We start from the raw sequence: 18386 nt of genomic DNA, 5'->3' as shown, positions 1-18386 counted from the left end.
ATGGGACTCCTCCCTTCCAGTGATCCCGGCACCCAAATCCGGGACGGACCTGGGCCTCCTCATCTAGCCACCATCGACTGAAAATTGCGTTTTTATTTGGTAGAAAATGACAGCTCACCGTCTCGGTGTCCAGATCCCTGCTCTATGGGACATGTCACTCTCATTTTCCATACAAGAGGAAACTCCCTCCAAGGCAGGGGAGATGTGTGGAAAGCTAGGAGTGCCCTGCTCCAAAAGGTGGGGGCAAGTCTGTGTGTTCTGCCTGGCTGATTCGGAGGAGCTGCCAGACCACTTTGGCAGTGGGAGGGGAGTGGAAGACTCCTCTTTCCAGAGAATCCGGAGGAGCTCAAAACCCTAAAGAATCAGTCATTATTCCTTGGCTGATAGTTTTGTGAGATAAATGGAAAATAAACCAGCAGGAGGAATTTGGGAGGAAATATTTTTCGCAGGGCTCCATAAATTATTAGTACAAAGTCTTTGAATACATCCTTGAAAGCTTTAGAAGTTTGAAACCAAGGAATGCAACAGACAAAGTGAAGGCAACAGCATGTGGCCCTGCAGTAGAGGCTTGAAGAGAGACCTTGGGACTTGACTTTCCTTTCCCTCCCCTCCCCTTCTTCCCTTCCTTTCCTCCTTCCTTCCTTCCTTTCTTTCTCTCTCTCTTTCTCTTTCCTTCCTTTTCTTGTTCTTCTTGTTGTTCTTCTCTCTCTCTCTCTCTCTCTCTCTCTCTCTCTCTCTCTCTCTCTCTCTCTCTCCCCCCCCTCCTTCTCTCTTTTTCTTTCTTGAGGTGGAGTCTCAAGGTGGTCTTAAACTCTTGGTTTCAAGCCGTTCTCCCACCTTGGACTCCCAAAGCTGCTGTGATTATAAGAATGAGCCACTATGCCCACCTGACCTGATGTTACACTATAGATTTTTCTATAGTGTTCCACAGTCAAAAAGAATAGCTCTTACCTACCACAAGAAGTGCTTCACAGTCAAAGAGAGCAGTTCTTACTTACCACAAGAACCACTGATAAAGTAAAACCTACCAATATATAACGTAGAGCTGCTCAGCAGAGAAGTAAACAGAAACCTGTCCCCTTGGAAGAGGTGAGAAGGCCCATGTTGAAAAGGAATCTTCATGGCATCTCCAAACCTAATCTTCATAACTTCAAAGCAATCCAAAAAGTTTCTCAGAAAGACCAGGTACCTCTGTGATAAAGGGGACATGAAAATCATGCCTGTAATAGAAGCAATTATCTCTGGTCCATCAGTACAAGGTCACATTATGGGAGCTTTGCTCCACTCTTCTGCTTAGAGCAGCAGTTTGACTTTCAGAAGAGCAAGCTGTGTGAGTTTCACTGGGGGAGGATGACTCAGGAGGGCAGGAGCCAGACCAACGGACATTCAAAAGCAGACTGGCAGAAAAAAAATCAGAAGTTTTCCAGGTTCAAAAAGCAGGAAAGTCCTAGGAATGGAAGATCTTAGAGACAGAAAAAAGGAAAAGCTCCTGGAAAAGAGAGGCTTGCTCCAAACTGAAAAGAACACTGGAGGAAGAGAGAAATAGAGGGAGGCATCAAACATCAGAATATGATTACCAAGGTATTTCTGATCAAATGAACCCTAACTGGTGTTCTGCATGCAATCAAGGTGGTATTACACTAGGCAACAATGAATGACCCATTTCCAATTTGAAGGACACATTTGCACTGGGAGAATTGATCTGCATCCCCAATTCCCTCTTCCATAATAGGAGAGATTCTTGTATACTTGAGAGCAGCAGAATGTAAGTGGTTGATGTAGGGGAAAAGACATTAGAAAGGACAGTGCAATAGTTATGATCCTATCATGAGCTAGACAAATTACATATACCCTTACTTAGTACTGATTTGAGAAAAATCCTATTTGGTTTGCTACCAAGATTTAAAAATAAATAGAATTTGGACTTTGCCTGCTGAAATCTTTCAAAAGTGCAGAAAGACAGGAAAAAAGGTGAATGTAAATAAAACAAATACTTGGAATAAACCCTTTTAAAGTAGAAGTCACCCAAGTGCCCCATGGGGACTTCAGGGAAGAGGATGCCACCATGCCCTGCTTAGCATTACAAATTGCTAAGCCATTTCACCTTTCACCTGTTGCAGTCTCTGTCCTGGGAATCAGTTGACACTCTCCATGAGATTTCTCAGAGGACAGGTTCAGTGTCTTGGCATGGGCAACAGGAGAGCTGGGAGGGTTTGCTGTTTCTTGGTCCTGTTGCAAGGGGTCTCCATCCAAATAAGCTAAATAAGATATCTCAGGAGAGCTAAGGAAATCCACAGGTGGTGAATTCAGTACTTGATCACTGTGAATCATAATAGTGTATGTTCATTGATTGCTTAGTATATAATGGCACTATTCTCACTATATTACAAAGGTTCATCTATTTACTGCTCAAATCACTTAGGTTATATCTAGTCAAAATGAGGAAAAAGAGGTACAGAGAGGTTAATTAACTTGCCCAAGATCACACAGCTGGGAAGCTGCTGTGTTAGGGTTGAAATCAGGACAAGGTTATATTGCCAGTCCTGGTCCATTAAAAGTCCTAGTTTTCTACTACTTTGATCAGCCCCAGAAGGCACAAGGTCTAGAAGCTAGCTAAATACTTAATCTTTCATTGTTTGCCTTCTTCTGGCGGTAAGTAAATGTCAACAAAAGTTACCTTTAATGCCTTCAGGAGGCACCAAACCAACTTATCTCAATTGAAAATAAATTAGAAATTCACTTCATTTCCCTTTTAAAATACATCCAATAATCCCACTTTAAAGTGCGTGCTTATTTGGATTGATTGATCGACACAGGGTCTTGCTCTGTCACCCAGGTTGGAGTGCAGTGGCTGGATAATAGCTCACTGGAGCCTGGAACTCCTGGGCTCAAGCCATCCTCCTGTTTCAGCCTTCTAGGTAGCTGGGACTACAGACGTGCGCCACCATGCCTGGCTAATTTTTGTATTTTTTGTTAGAGATGGGGATCTCACCGCGTTGCCTAGGCTAGTCCGGAACTCCTGGCCTCAAGCGATCCTCGGGCCTCGGCCTCCCAAAGTGTTGGGATTACAGGTGTGAGCCACTGCGCCTTGCCTAAAGTGTTTTTTTTTTTTTTTTTTTTTTTTTTTTTTTTTTTTTTTTTTAACTTTAAACAACCTCCCCCTCACCGGGGGAAAATGTATTAGCCAATATTTCCATGCAGAAAAGAACTTGAGACACTTCAGCCTCAACTTTCCGCCTCTAATTCGGTCGGGACAATAGCAGGCAGAAGCTGAAGATATACGGTAAGAATTCCAACCTTCTCACCTTCCTGTTACAGTCGATCCGCTCTGCGTTTCGAACGCAACGTTTTTGCGGGCGTTCTCAGTCCTTTGTTGTTGTTGTTGTTGTTTGGTTTTTGGGGTTTTTTTTGTTTGTTTTGTTTTTGTTTTTGTTTTTGTTTTTGTTTGAGACGGAGTTTCGCTCTTGTTACCCAGGCTGGAGTGCAATGGCGTGATCTCGGCTCACCGCAACCTCCGCCTCCTGGGCTCAGGCAATTCTCCTGCCTCAGCCTCCTGAGTAGCTGGGATTACAGGCACACGCCACCATGCCCAGCTAATGTTTTGCACTTTTAGTAGAGACGAGGTTTCACCATGTTGACCAGGATGGTCTCGATCTCTCGACCTCGTGATCCACCCGCCTCGGCCTCCCAAAGTGCTGGGATTACAGGCTTGAGCCACCGCGCCCGGCCTCAATCCTTTGTATTCCGCTGCGAGCCCCGCAGCGAACCTCGCCTTCTTCCCGACCGCCACCTCTGATTGTGGAGGCGTCGTAGAAGGTCTGGGATAAGGACTGTGTCGCTGCAGAGACCGGGTCTTGGGCCCCAGGGCAGGCGGATGCAGGGGAGAAATTTACAAACGCACCTCAAGACTCCTAAGGTGTTTCCAAGTCCCCCTCCCACTTTCCTGTCCAGATCACACTGCCCCGGCCTCCTCGGACAATGCGAGGGTTTGTCAAGATGCTCTTTGCACCTCTGGAAGCCCCGACGGAAATGAGGGACTTTCGGCTGGGGGCAGGTTTTCAGAAACCGTTAGGGGCTGAGGTTCTCGAACCCCTGCTGGGCGCCAAAAGCCCTGGAGAAACGCGGGACTAAACTAAGGCGACCCTCCGCAGGGCGCAGGCAGCCTCAGGCACCGTACCCGGCGTCGGCTTTTTTCTGCATTTACTTTTTTGGGCACCTCTGCTATTTGTACGAATAGATGCAAACGCGGAGCTTTCGGTTGGGCTCTGGGAGCGGCCCGTGGGCATCTAGGAATATGAAAGACGTCATTCGGTTGTAAATAACCTACCTCCCAGCCCCAGAAATCAGGGACGTCACAGGTAAGGCTAAATGCCAGGTTCTGCACAAAGGCCAACCAAACTGAGCCGGGATGGCGAGTGACTGGGTCGACAAGATACTGTGGCCACTGGTTCCCTCCACGCGCGACGAGTGGGCTCATGACAGCGTCCTTGTGCCTTCGATTTGTCCCGGAGCCCTCCTGCCTTTTCGATCTCAAACGCACCCGTAACGGAGCTAGGAATTGGGGCGAAGGGGACAACCTAAAGCGTCGTCGGCCCGGAGGAGAGGGTCTCAGCGCCTGTCACCCGGGAGGCCTAAGGGCCTTTCCTGCCCGAGAGGCTGCAGGTGGGGGAGGAAAACCCCACCAGCTCCAGGGTGCGGGATTCTGCTCCTCCCACCTAGAGCCTCCCCTGGTGTCCCAGGCCCCAGTCGCTGTGGCTGCCCCGGCCACAGTGGCCACAGTCGCAGAGTAAGCAGGGACCCCGTCCTCGGCCCGTGTGCCCTCCGCTTCGCTTGAGAGTTCTTGGGCTCAGCAGGAAGCCACCGCCGGCGTGGGCACCTTCAGGGAAAGAAATGGAGGTGATCCCTCAGGAGGGCGTTAACCAGACTTGGTGCCGGAGCAGGGGCAGGGGGCCGCTGTAGTGACCGTGGGGAGATTTGGAAACACCTATTTCTTGGCTCAAGTAAAGTCCAGTTTGTACCACCCCACCCCCCAAAAAAAGAAAGAAATGGAGGCAATCCCATGTCTCCCACCAACTGCAAACCCAAGTATACCTGCACCCAAGAGCGTGGAATTAATTTGCACGCTAAATGGCTGCTGTTTAAAAAAGAGTCTTTTTAACAGCTCTCCTGGCGAGTATTTTAAAACACGACTCTGCGCTAGATCAGCTCGGTCGTCGGCACCTGTCAGCGACCAGCGGACAAGCTGAAATTCCCCTTTCAGCTGTCACTGGCGATGACACCCACATCTATCACTGGCGATGTTTTGTTAATTTAACCTCGAGACTTCCCTGATTATCCACATAATCCGCCCTCAAATCCCCTCGTTGTCACTGAATTTTGATGACTCAGGGGACTTGGAAAGCACTCACCTATTTTGTGGGGGATGGGAAAGCCCACAGAAAAGCTTCCTGCAGGGGGGAAGGAGCAACAGCCCCCCAGCTCCCCCCACCCCCCCGCCCCCGTACCCAATGTGAGAAAAGACCCTGGCAGCCAAAAGCGGATGCAAATATTTACTTAACTTTTCTGGGAGCCCAAAGGTACCCGGAGTGCGTGCGTGTGTGTGTGTGTGTGTGTGTGTATGAGAGATAGAGAAGCAACGATTAAATAACCCTCCTTTGGTGATCCAAGCCCACTTCCAAAATCCAAAATACCACAGGATCTCCCAATCGGTTTCTAAGACAGGGCACCTGGTGGCGTTTAGTTCATTAAAGTGAGATTAGGAAGATAGTCGCCTTTCAATAAATACGTTAAATCTAATGGCTCTCAAATCTGGCTGCACAATAGTTTCACTTGGGGTGCCTAAAAAAAAAATACCGATGCATCTCCTTCTCCACTGCCCTGACCAATTAAATATATGTCTCTGGGGGAGGAAGGGTGCTTCTGTAATTTTTTTAAAGCTCTCCAGATAATTCTAATATGTGACTAGGGTTGAGAACCTCCATAAGGCTCACATCTGTGGATAAATTGCTATGCGTTAATTTAATTGGAAATGAGCTTCTAGGGACAAATTATTTGCCTGGCAGAGCTTGGCCCTCTGATTTTTTCCCAAGCAATTACTTTCTAACTCTCACTTGAAGTTAATTCTTCCCTAAACTTTGCTTCAGATAGAACTTGCTCTCTACCTCTCAAATTTGACTACAAAATATTTTTAAAGCCACACAGTAGTGACACAAATGAGTTATTTACATATGATGGAGAATACTTTATGTGCTATGAGATAGTTGAGTGGACCACATATTACCACAGTTCTTGAAATCATAGTTGTTGAAATAAAAGCGTTCTAGTGTTTCAGTGATTAAACATGCTCTCTTCTGCTTATTTTGTGGTATGTTTTGTAAGATTAGAGGCTAAAAGACCTTTTTGCATATTTTCTCCACTCTCTTCCCACTTCAACATCCCCCACTCAACCCCATGGAGATGTGGTATTTCTAAACCAAAGATAATCCAATTTTACATGCAAAGAACTTTTTTAAAAAAGAAAAAAAAAGGAAGTGTGCACATTCTTCCTCAGCTCCTAGGAATATTCTTGGAAATTAAACATTGAACATTCTTACTTCTCCAAGTGTATTTTATAATCAGAAGTTATTGTGAATTCATCACAGAAACAAATTTGCTTTTCTTTGGCATATTTTAGTCTGCATAAGAGTACAGAAGGCTTAGAATCAAACCTGATTGAAGGAAAACAATGCTGATATATATTACAAAGCTTATTTTATATGGAAAATCAAAAGAGATATCTAGCAGAGGATAAATGCAATCTCTTACACTTTTTTTCAAGTTATTTACATAATTTCAAACTAAGATCTGGCTGCAGTCATTTCTAACACTCATTTCAGAAATAGTTACTACCCTAAATATTAGCTACTCCTCAAACAAACTCACACTATAACAAATACAATTAAAAAAAAACATGATTTCAAAGCAAGAAGTATAATGCATATTTAGCAAGCATGCAGTTCGTTGTCCATAATGTGAATTTCATCATCTTTGTATAATAGCAGAAATGTGAAATACAAATATTAGCTAACAGAAATTCAATGATTAAAGAGGGTATGAGTTGAATCACAGAATAACTGGGGGATTGCTTAGTTATCAAGATTATAAAATTATCAGTTCTATGAAGAATGATTTATTAAAATGGCAAAGACTGAATATTTAATAAAACAGGGAGTAACAAATAGTAAGAAATTTAATAGGCCTTGTTCTCATGTTGGAAATTCCACTGCAATGTGCTTTATACCCAGTTACACAGGTGCTGCTAGCCTTGGAGGCGACAATGTAGACACGTTCACAAAGATATCTTAAAATGTCACACAGTGCAGAACTGATTAAAAATGGAGGCCAAATATCCTTTAGCCTCTCTAGTGGCTCCTGTCACTGAATATAATACAGTGAGAGTTCCACTGTTATAGTGCTAATTTTTCTCAAAACTCCAGGTGCTTGCCATAATATTTTTTCACCTCTCAAAAATTCTTATGAAGTGAAGAAGGAAACTGTTTACCTCAGCTTCCCAGGTTAGTGTGAGTCTGGGAAGCCAAGTCACCTGACATTCATTCCAGAGTGTCCCTTCAGCAGACTCAACAGAACATTTATCAGTCACTCACTATGTGCCCAGAACTGGTTAAGGCTTTGTGGATCAAATGGATGACCAGATAGACGAAGTTCCTGTTCATGTCTTTACATTCTGGTTGCAGGGATTGCTGAAAAATGCAACTGATAAGTAAGACTACTGCAAACAGCATAACACTTATTAAATAAAGTAAAGCTTATTATGAAAGTAAAACTGGCATAGATATCTCCTGAGATTAGAGTGGTCAGGGCAAACCTCTCTGGGGAGGTAATATGAGGCCCTTGGAGACCTAAATGAAAGAAAGGTCCATATAGGGCTTTAGTTTCCAAAGAATTTTCATGAATTTATCCTCTTATGTGTACAAATCTTCACATCAATTCCATGAGGTAGATGGGGATGATACTCTCCACCCCTAATTTTATAGATGTGGAGCCTGAGACTCAAAAGAGGTTAAATAACTTTTTATTGGCCTTTCTGACTAAAGAGAGAACCAATATTCAGGCTTATACCTCCTGGTTGCAGATACTGATCCCAAACCCAATATGCTATCTGGATGTGCATGTTCTTCACTAAATCCTATTGTATTCAGAGGCTGAATGTTTAGTTCATCACCTGCATCATAAGTTTCTTTCACGGATAACTCTAACCTGTAGTCCCAGAACCTAGGCAGAACACTGCACATGGGAACCAGGAGTTTCTGACCAGGTACAAAGACCAGGCCAGGCTGGGTTTTTTTGTAGTGACTCTACTGGTAGTTCTCACTCATAAGGTGAAGAGGTGTCCAGGATTGAATCAAGCTTTTCCAAGATGATAAAAGTAACCATGGGAAGGGAAAAAAACACTTCATTTTCACCAAGAGTCCTCTACACAACTCACTTGTTATTTCAACAATTACTTCTTAAACTCCTGCTTTATCTAAGGTGCTGGTGTGCAAGTCCTTCCACGTGAATAGAAATGATTAAATCAAATCTGCTGAATGAAGAGAGGTGAGAGAGACACCTGAATGCCAGATAACCATGAGAAACCAAACAGATATTTTCCATGACCACATCCTGTCACTCAATTCCTGGTAACAAAATCAGAAATTAGCAATAAAGCATGGTAAGCCACAAAAAATATCTCACCATGTTTAGATACTGAGCCACTAAGTGTGTCTCTTTGATTTAAAAGTATTCTGACTCAAATTTTAATTAGATGAAATTTACATATGCAATCCATAAGAGGAGCAAAATGTGGCTTTTGTTGTCAATGAGGTGATTCAAGAATGTATTTCCCAGTTATGAGGAATCTTTTAGGTTACATTATTGGTGTATTTTTCTGGAACACAAATAAACTCTAAGAAGAAAGCTGGTGCCCAAAGTAACTTTAAACAGACTTCCAGGTTGCCAGTTTAACACACATAAAAAACTCATGTGTGTGTACACATGTGCACATGGTTACATCCACAAAGCCAAGTTGTTACTAGTATGCATATATTTTATATGTAATACATCTTTATACATATACCTAATACATACATATATACATGTGTAGCTATACTTCTGCAACTTAACAGCTTTTAGTGGAAACAGAATTTTAGCAATGGAGGTAAACAAAGAATGAATAAAAGATAAAAATGGATATAGAAGTAAAACACAAGCCATGGGGGGTATAAATAAATTAAAACTAATCTCTGAAAAGCGATTTTTAGCAATAGAAACCTAAAAACATTTCGTAGAAAGCAGAACAAAATCTAACAACAGAGTTCAATTTTAGTAGATGTTGTGGTAGTAAATATGTAAGTTACTTCTCTCTTCGGAATACAACAGATCTCACTGGGCTCCTATTAAATCCTAGAAATAATCCCGCAAAACACCCATTTTAGCAACGTGCATTTCCATGTGTGAGTTATTTCTCCCTCAGCCCCATTTAAAAATGTGAAATTTGGATTTAGAGGGGGACATATATTTAGGGAAGAAAAGTGCCACACAAGTGATGGAGCACTTTTACCATGAAATTAATGTCATAAAATAGATTTTTCTATAAATACCTCTTTTTATTATTAAGACAATGCAGACATAAAACACTTCATATTGTAGTTTCTACATTGCAGCAAACCCACTTATCAATGGCCAATAAATTACTTCCCCCCATGATAGATAAAAATGCTCAATTCAAGTTCAATTAATAGAATAGTGTCAGGATATCATGCAGACAGCTTGCATAAATACTCGAGGAATAATAGCATATCTTCAGTAGCTTCTGCGATTTTTAAGCATGAAAACTTTTTCTTATTCCAAATTTCAAAAGATGGAATAAAGAATGTTTTCATATAAAATACGTTTGGAACAGTTTTCCTTCTTTAAAAAAGGCATCTAACCCACTTGCAACATACACTGGTAATTCATCTTTGTAATTACAAAATGAGATAGATATGTATTCTTTTTCAACTCATGTGACTGTATGTGAACATTTCAGTAATTCCATCAATATCAAACAGCTAAATTCAAAATCATATTATACTTTCTAATATGTGTATATGATATATATGTTTGTAATCAAAGGCAGAAAGACCTTCAGTTAGTTGATTTCATCTTTGGGCACTATTTTATATTTTATCAGATAATTAAAAGTCATTAGTTATTTCACAGTATAAAATATCGAATCAATTACCAATAGGCCTTTATTTTCTGCTCCTAATTTCGAAATGCATTTGGACTCGAGGTATGGAACTAATGTCACTGCTTATCAAACAACTTTTCTGGAAATCTTAATGCACAAAAATTTCCAGATTTATATATTCAAAAATAAATTATATCTTAAATGAAATTGAGGAAAAATGGCGAGCGAAAGGAGAAAATCTAGTTTACATTCGGCGTGAATAGCTTTCAGTATCTTCCAGGTGGGGGCAACAGTAAGTCACTTTTGAGAGAAGGGAGAACAGGCTCTTTAAGCTCCCTGAGTCCAGTTACAGAAGATGAAATGACTTCCTGGCAGTAACACCGTGAATAAAACAACCACAAGCTTCCAGGAGATGAGACTTCTGGGCTCTGCTCCAGACAACACCCGGTCGTGGGCAAGTAGGGCTCACCGCCCTAAGCGCGCCACCGCCTCTGCTGCTCGGAGTCGGCCCCGAGCGCGCACGCGCGCCGTGCACCTGCCCCAACGCGCCCAGCGGCAGCCGGCTGGTTCTTCCACCAGCTCCGGGTACGCCCGCGCTGTGCCGGCGGGGAGTGTCCGTCACTCTCAGCTCTCAGGATGTCTCCCTTTCCAGGACCGCTAGGAAGCAGGGCACCCTTTACCTCTCGTGTTTACATCCCTTTCATTCTTCCTTCGGACAATTCAAGTCCATTCACAGCCGCCACATATGCACGTGCGCGTGCACAGCTGCATCTTAAAAAAAACTCTCAAGTTCTGGCAGCCAGAAAACCCGCTTTCGGACGAAGCGGCGGGGCTCCCCCTCGCCTTGCCTCCTCTCCGCAGATCTTTGTGCTCTGGGGAGGGACGGCCGCACACTTTGGCGAGGGCGAAGGTGATGCATAACGCAGAGGTCAGTTTTGCACAGTCCAGGCAAAAGGGACCCCCCACCAGCATCCGCACCTGGTCAGTTTCCCTCTCTGGTACCCCTCGAAGGACGAGGGGTAACAGAAGCCCGAGGGACAGAAAACTGAGGCCCCGCAGTGGCAGAGTTGGAAGGGGATGTGAGTCCTTGAGAGCCCAGGAGCCGCAGGAAGAGGGAGCAGAAGCTCGAGAGCACCGAGCCAGAGGCTCCCTCTTCGGTCGCCCGGGGCTGGAGGTGCAGGCGCCAGGTCTGCGGCGCAGCCGGGCTACGTGTCGCTCCTCCGCGCGCCGCCCGCCGCTGCCCGTGCCCGCGGGCCGCCGCCGCCGCCGCTGCCCCCCGCCGAGCCCGCGGCCGCGCCCTCGGGCCGATACTTGAGCCAGCAGATGACCCAGGTGACAACGACCGAGAAGAGCGCCAGGATGCTGGCCACCGACAGGCAGATGGGCCCCACGGGCGAGGGCGAGGGCGACCCGGTGGCCGGTGCCTCGCCAGGGGGCGCCCCGCCTCCGGGGGGTCCCCCGCCGCCGTAGTGGTTGACGAAGATGAGGCCGGTGAAGAGCAGCACCACCATGGAGAGGAAGGAGAAGACCACGCACACGCAGCCAGCGGTGAGCGCCGCGCGCTTGCAGTTCTGGCAGCTGTCGTAGGCGCCCGGGGCACGCAGGCCGGGGCGGGCTCGAGACCCGGGGGCCGCGTCCTCCGCGTGCGGCGGCGGCTGCGGAGCGGCGGGAGAGGGCGGCGGTGGCGGGGCCGGGGTGGGCGGCGGGGTGGCGGCGGGCGCGGGCAGGCGCGCGGGCAGCGGCGGGAGGCGGTCCTGAGGCAGCGGGTCGTGCGCGGCGCGCAGAGCCAGCGGGAAGGCCTCGGCGAGCTTGGTGTTGTTGGGCAGGCCGTGCACGCGGCTGTCGGGCAGCGGCGTGCGGTGGCGGCACACGGGGCATGCGATGGCGCCGGGCGGGCCGAGCCAGGGCGGCGGGCGCTGCGGGCGCTCAGGCGCAGCGGTGGCGGCGGCGGCGGCGGCGGCGGCGGCGGCGCGGAGCTGCAGCTGGCTCAGGCACTCCTGGCAGAAGGTGTGCAGGCACGCCAGCAGCTTGGGCGCACGCCGGTCCGCGTCGAAGTAGTTGTAGCAGATTTTGCACTCGTAGTCCTCGAGCGGAGGGAGGGCAGGGACCGTCTCCGCCGCGTCCCCGCATTCCGGGGCTCCCTCCAGGACGACCCCAGTTCCCTCCCGGCTCCTGGGGCTGCCGCTCGGGCTCTGCTGGCTGCCGCCGCTATCGCTCGCCAGCGCTGCCATGGCATGATCCGCCCCTCATGGGGGCAAGGTGCCTTCCTCCCCCTGCGCCGCCGCCGGGGCTGCAGGCGGGGAGGAGGCGCTTCTGCCTCCCCCACTCTGACTGCTGTCGCCTGGCGGGGGAGGCACCACTGGCTGGGCCAGGCGGGGGCGCAGCGGCGACCGCCTCCCCCTCCCGCCTCCGCGCCCCCGCCCCCGGCGCGTGCACCGCGGTCCTTCCCCGTCCCTGGGCGCCTCAGCAGTCCCCTTCGGCACCCTCAACGCAGCTTTCCCGGCAGCTATGGATATAGGCTTTAGCTGGACTTGGAATTGGGAGTTGAGGGCGGCCTGGTGGCGCGCGGGAAGGAGATTTGGGGTGCGGCTGCTTTATAAAGATGTTGCTTTTCATCCTAGCAACTCCCCGCCCCCCACGCGGGGTGGTGGCAGGAAACCGGGTCCTGAGTTTTCCTTCTTTCTCTTCCTCGACACCACCTCCCCACCGGTGTGGTTCTGTTTATCCTCCCCGGTCTGGGGCTGGGTCTTTGGAGAAGCCTCCTTGTCACCCACCCACCCCCAAGCCAGAGCTCACCAATGATGTAATGCTGGACCCGTGCAGGGAGGGGAAGTGGCAGCCTCAATGGCCTGGCAGCGGCGGTTCCTTCTCTTCTTGAAAATTGTGATCTCATCTCTCCACCCGAGGGAGAAAAAACAGCCATCACTAAGCCATTCACGCTTTGTGCTTTTGTTAGCGGAGCCCCGGAATCCCTGCAGCGCGCATCTCAGGGTGCAAACGGAGCCGCAGCCTTTTCCTTGCATCATTTAGAGCAAATTTTTGAGCTGAACAGTATTTCTCTCTCTCTCTCTCTCTCTCTCTCTCTCTCTCTCAGAAATACTGCTGAAAGCTCTCTCTCTCTCTCTCTCAGAAATACTGCTGAAAGTTAAAGGAGGACGAAGACAAACTCGTAGCTGGGTCTTGCGCTGACCACAGCAAATCGTGGTAGCTATTTCGTTGGTGCACAGGCTTTCAGAGGCAGACAGGGGCGGGGCGGGGAAGTTGTCAAACAGATTCGCAGACTTTCAAAGTGCGGCTCAAACCGAGCTCCTGGGCTCCCTCACTCGCTTGATCCACTTAAACTTTTAACATACACATGCAGAGAGCTGAAACTCCAGGGGCAACATGGGACAGGTCTTCTTGATTTAATCAAAACAAATATATCAGCTGGACCGGGTAGCAAGAAACAGCTTGCTTAAGAAGCACTGAGTAGGTGACAGGAGTGGGGGGCTTGAGGGCAGACCATCTGAGGGGTGGTGGTCAGATATTCCTAACCAGAAAGTCTGCGCCCGGATTTCTCAGGTTGGGCCTCACCCTACGAGCAGGGAACCTACCTTCCCCCTCAACACAAGAAAAGATGGCTGTGGAATGTTCTGGATTCCCACAAGTTGGGAATGTTCCTACTTTTTCTTCAGATTCTCTGCAGAAGACAGCAAGATGCCCCCAGGGAATGTTTGTGAAGAGGCTGAAAGGATTGGAAGCAAGCTGAAGAAAAAGAAGGAAGGAAAGAGACACCAGTAAATCGCCAATGTGAAGACAAGAGGTGGAGAAGAGGACTTACACATATCGTTTCTATGACATTTGAAAATAAATTTTTTACTCTATACTAATGGTGAATGTAATGTCTTCAGTTTGAGGGGCTTTAAGTGAAGTTCATTAAAACCCACTACTTTCCATTTCCCAGTTTTAAAATTTGCAATTACTTGGGGTGATGATACTATTCTTTCAATTTTTTTAAGCATTTCACTTTGTGATGATCAGAGAGGGTGGGTTGAGGGCACATCAGGAGAAGGCCTTAGTCTGGTCTTGGAACATTACAAAGTGTCACAAACCTGACTGTGTAGGAAGTGGCTTTCTGTCCTCTCTCCCTCATTTAGTTGTATGACTGTGAAAAGCCTGAAAATGTGTGTTTATGCAATGTTAAACTGGGTTCGTGTGCTTTAAGGCCTGAGTAGCTGTGGGCTGAGAAGAGACCTAATGCTGATGCAGGACATATTAAAAACAGAATATCCGGGAAAAGAGAAGCATGGGAACAGGAGGGCTAGTGTGACCTCCACGCCAAGTGACTAAAAAAAGTTCTGAAGGTCTATATGTTTGCATATAGTGTGCATATGGGCAAAGCATTTAAGATTTTGAAGTTTCACTTTATCATGCACCCTCACTATTTAATGACAGATTTGAGGAACAGAGTATAGGATGAGACTGGGGTTTCTCTAGCTCAGCGTAATTGACATTTGGAGCTGGAAGTCTTTGATGCCAGGCTGTTCTGGGCACTGTTTACTATTTAGCAGCATCTCTGGCCTCTACCCACTTGATGTCGGTAACATCCCTTCCCATTGTGACAACCAGAAATGTCCCCAGTTGAGGACCATGGAGCTACAACAAAGTCACAGATTTGGTTAAAGTGAAACTGAAACCAGTAATCTCTTACAGCTCCTAACTAATGTAAGATAGCATTCTCAAAGAATTTAGCGGCTACCGGCATTTATTCTATAGCTCATGGTCATTTAGATGCCACTGAACTCTCTTTGAGAGATCCAGTACAGTTTTTGACAATAACACATGCTACTGTTGGAGTCATAAACAATTGCCAGAATTTGGTTAACAATGCTAAAATTTACACTGTGTTTAGATAGGGTTTTCAGAGGAACCTGAATCTTCAATTATTTTATTACCTGGGGCCAATCATTCATTTTTAGGACTCATAAAAATGTCCTGTGGGGCTTCCATAGGTACAGGGCATGACATTGCTAAAGAGTGTGAGTTTGTGTGATGCAGGCCATAGGCATCCTCCTTAATAGACTGTAAGGCCAGCGCTAGTGTCACCTGTAGGTTTAAGTAGGAAAGCTTGGAAATTCATGTAGAAATTAGAGTTCTACTTCGGAGAAAGATGTGTTGAAAGAGATAAGAAACAAGGAACTCAGTATTGGTTGGGCATCCGTAATTTGAAAATCTAAGATTCCAAACTTTCTGAGCACCAACATGATGCCACAATTGAAAAATTCCACACCTGACCTCATGTGATGAATATATAAATTAATATTTTATAATATTAAAAATATTATATAGGCCGGGCCCTGTGGCACACGTCCGTAATCCCGGCACTTTGGGAGGCCGAGGTCAGTGGACTACTTGAGGTCAGGAGTTCAAGACCAGCCTGGCCAATGTGGTGAAGCCCTGTCTCTACAAAAAAATACAAAAATTAGCCAGGTATGATGATGGGTGCCTATAATCCCAGCTACTTGGGAGGCTGAGTCAGGAGAATCACTTGAACCTGGGAGGCAGAAGTTGCAGTGAGCAAAGATTGCACCATTGCACTCCAGCCTGGACGACAGAGACATTCCGTCTCTCTCTATCTCTCCACCATATGTATATTATATATTTATATATATAATATATACATGTTATATATAATATATATACACAGAGTGAGACTGTATTATATGTATAATATATACATATCTTATATATAATATATATACATAGAGTGAGACTTTCTCAAAAATATATATATGTTATAAAATTACCGGGTTATATATGTAAGATGTATGTGAAACATAATGAATTTTATGTTTAGGGTCCCATCCCTCAAGTGTCTCATTATGTATATGCAAAGATTCCAAAATCTGACATCTGAAACACTTTCGGTCCAAGCATTTCAGATAAGGGATATTCATCCTGTATTCATGTCAGTATTTGAACTGACTGTGCAAGAATCTTTTTTATCTTTGAACATGTTAGACATCCACTATTTGATGAATTGTTTTATTTTTGAAGATTTGCGTATAAATGGGAGACAGCCATGCTGTCAGGCAATCTCTCACATAGATTCCCTCTACTGACCACAACTAAAGTGAGAGAATGCTTTAGTTTAGGAGTTACTGTCTCACAAAGGACCTAGTGGTGAAAAAGCATTCGCACAGAGTGTGAGTTGACAGTCCGGAGTCCAAATCCTAGTTTTGCTGCTCGTCCTTTGTGTAGTATTAGATGTGCTTGTGCTACGTAGCTTTTCTGTGCCTCAGTTTCCCAAAGCGTAAAATGAGGATAAGGGTGGTTACTGTACAAGCCTGTTGTGAAGACTGAATATGCTGTACACATAACATACAAAGACTCCTGGGCTGCTGTTAACATTCAATATTATCTATACCTGATCTCAGTAATTCTTACGAAACCCTGTGAGAGAGGCTCAGAAAGTTTATGTGATCAGCCCAAGGTGACACAGCCAATAGGAGCAAAGTAGTTCTCATGCAACTCTTCTGTTATTTCAGAGCTAGAGATACAGGTAGTATCTCAGTCAAGAAGACCAAGCAGAGGCCTGACCTATGAATTTAATCGCACATTATTGATCTGCTAGTTGCAATAAATAAAGCCCTGCATCAGGACAAAGTGATATCTCACTGGAGGCATTGGAGGAATGTATATATATATATACAAACCATAAACCAAAGGCCCTTCTCATCAGCTCTTAACAAGCATATTTTGTATTTTAATCTCTCTAAATGTATTGAAGTTTTAGGGCCCTAAGGAACCCTAGTGAGCATCTAATGGGTCTTTCTGAGGTCCAGAGAGGGTAAGTAACTTTCCCCAGGTCACACAGCAAGTCTGTGAGTGGCAGAAGCAAGCTAGCACTGGGCATTCAGTACATACCATGATGTGCCCCCTCTCTTGAAGGCCCCTGGGGCCTTCAGGGCTTTGGAACATCTTGTCCTCAACCTTCTCCCTAGCTCAGTCTGTGAGGGTCCCTGTAGATATTGTGTACACTATGCCCATGTATATACGAGTACACACAGATGAACACAGATGTACACATGCCCTGGCCCCTGCCTGCGTACCTGCACCCGCACCCCAGCCTTGGCCCTGCCTGCGTCTGTGCCCAAAGCAGCACCTCCGACCCTGCCTCTGTCCCCGCTCCGCCCCCTGCCCGAGCTCTCCGAGCAGGCCGGGCACCTCAGCTGCACAGGTGTGTGGCATACTCTCACCCAGGCACACCCCGCCGCCATGGATCTCCGTGTACACTATCAATAAAAGTGGGTTTGTTACAAAGCAAAAAAAAAAATATATATATATATATATATATATAAATTTTATATATATATATATATATATATATATATATATATATATATGCAGCTCATGCCACTCAGAAGCAGGTAGGAGATGATTCAATCAAAGCCTTGGCATTTTAAAATAGAAACTGGGTCAATTCAGTCAACATTTATTGAGGTCCTATTCCAGAAGCCATTGGTGCTGGTGATAATATATCTGGCCTCCTGGACCCCATAATTTAATAAATGAGCTAAGAGGAGCCTGAGGAGGCAGGTTGATCATATGTGATGCAGTAATATCCTGGAGGGAATCCTAGAACAGAAAAAGTAAGAGCATCAGGGAAAAGCTAAGGAAATCTGACTAAAGCATGGACTTCAATAAATAGTAGTGAATCAACAATCAGATTGTCATAATTTATGAAAATGGGCAAAACTAGATGATGGGGATACAGATGCTCATTGTACTACTCTCTTCCATGATATTTTAAAATGTTCATGGCAGTCATCAATCTTAGAGACACACTCAAAATTGGCATCATTTGTACAAATATAGCAAAAATAATGCTTACATTTTTGAAGACCTCACTAAGCACATCAGTTTTGAGGGATTGGAGAAAACGATCTGGAATCTAGTGCTTTTGTTCATTATTTTTCCCCTTCAGTCTTTTTTTGTTCTCTGCCTTCTTTAAGAAATCTACAGCGGGGTGCAGTGTCTCACACCTGTAATCCCAGCCCTTTGGGAGGTAGAGGTGGAAGGATCACTTAAGGACAGAAGTTCAAGTCTAGCCTGGGCAACATAGGGAGATTGTCTCTACAAAAAACTAAAATATTAGCCAGGTGTGATGTTGCATGCCTGTAGTCCTAGCTACTCA

At 45.9% G+C, this 18386-nt stretch overlaps 1 protein-coding gene across 1 annotated transcript; it reads right to left on the bottom strand.

Moving 5' to 3' along the window:
• Positions 1-11364: 11364 nt before the first annotated feature.
• RNF228 (ring finger protein 228) lies at positions 11365-13420 on the bottom strand. The gene has a single exon (XM_074398965.1). It carries the CDS (start codon positions 12439-12441, stop codon positions 11416-11418), a length of 1026 nt encoding a protein of 341 aa, XP_074255066.1. The 5' UTR covers positions 12442-13420; the 3' UTR covers positions 11365-11415.
• Between the last annotated feature and the right edge of the window lie 4966 nt (positions 13421-18386).

The sequence above is a fragment of the Saimiri boliviensis genome, chromosome 5 (genome assembly GCF_048565385.1).
Source record: "Saimiri boliviensis isolate mSaiBol1 chromosome 5, mSaiBol1.pri, whole genome shotgun sequence".
Classification (NCBI taxonomy): Eukaryota; Metazoa; Chordata; class Mammalia; order Primates; family Cebidae; genus Saimiri; species Saimiri boliviensis.
The sequence above is the reverse complement of the archived record's forward strand: the minus strand, read 5'-3'. Positions and strand labels throughout refer to the sequence as shown.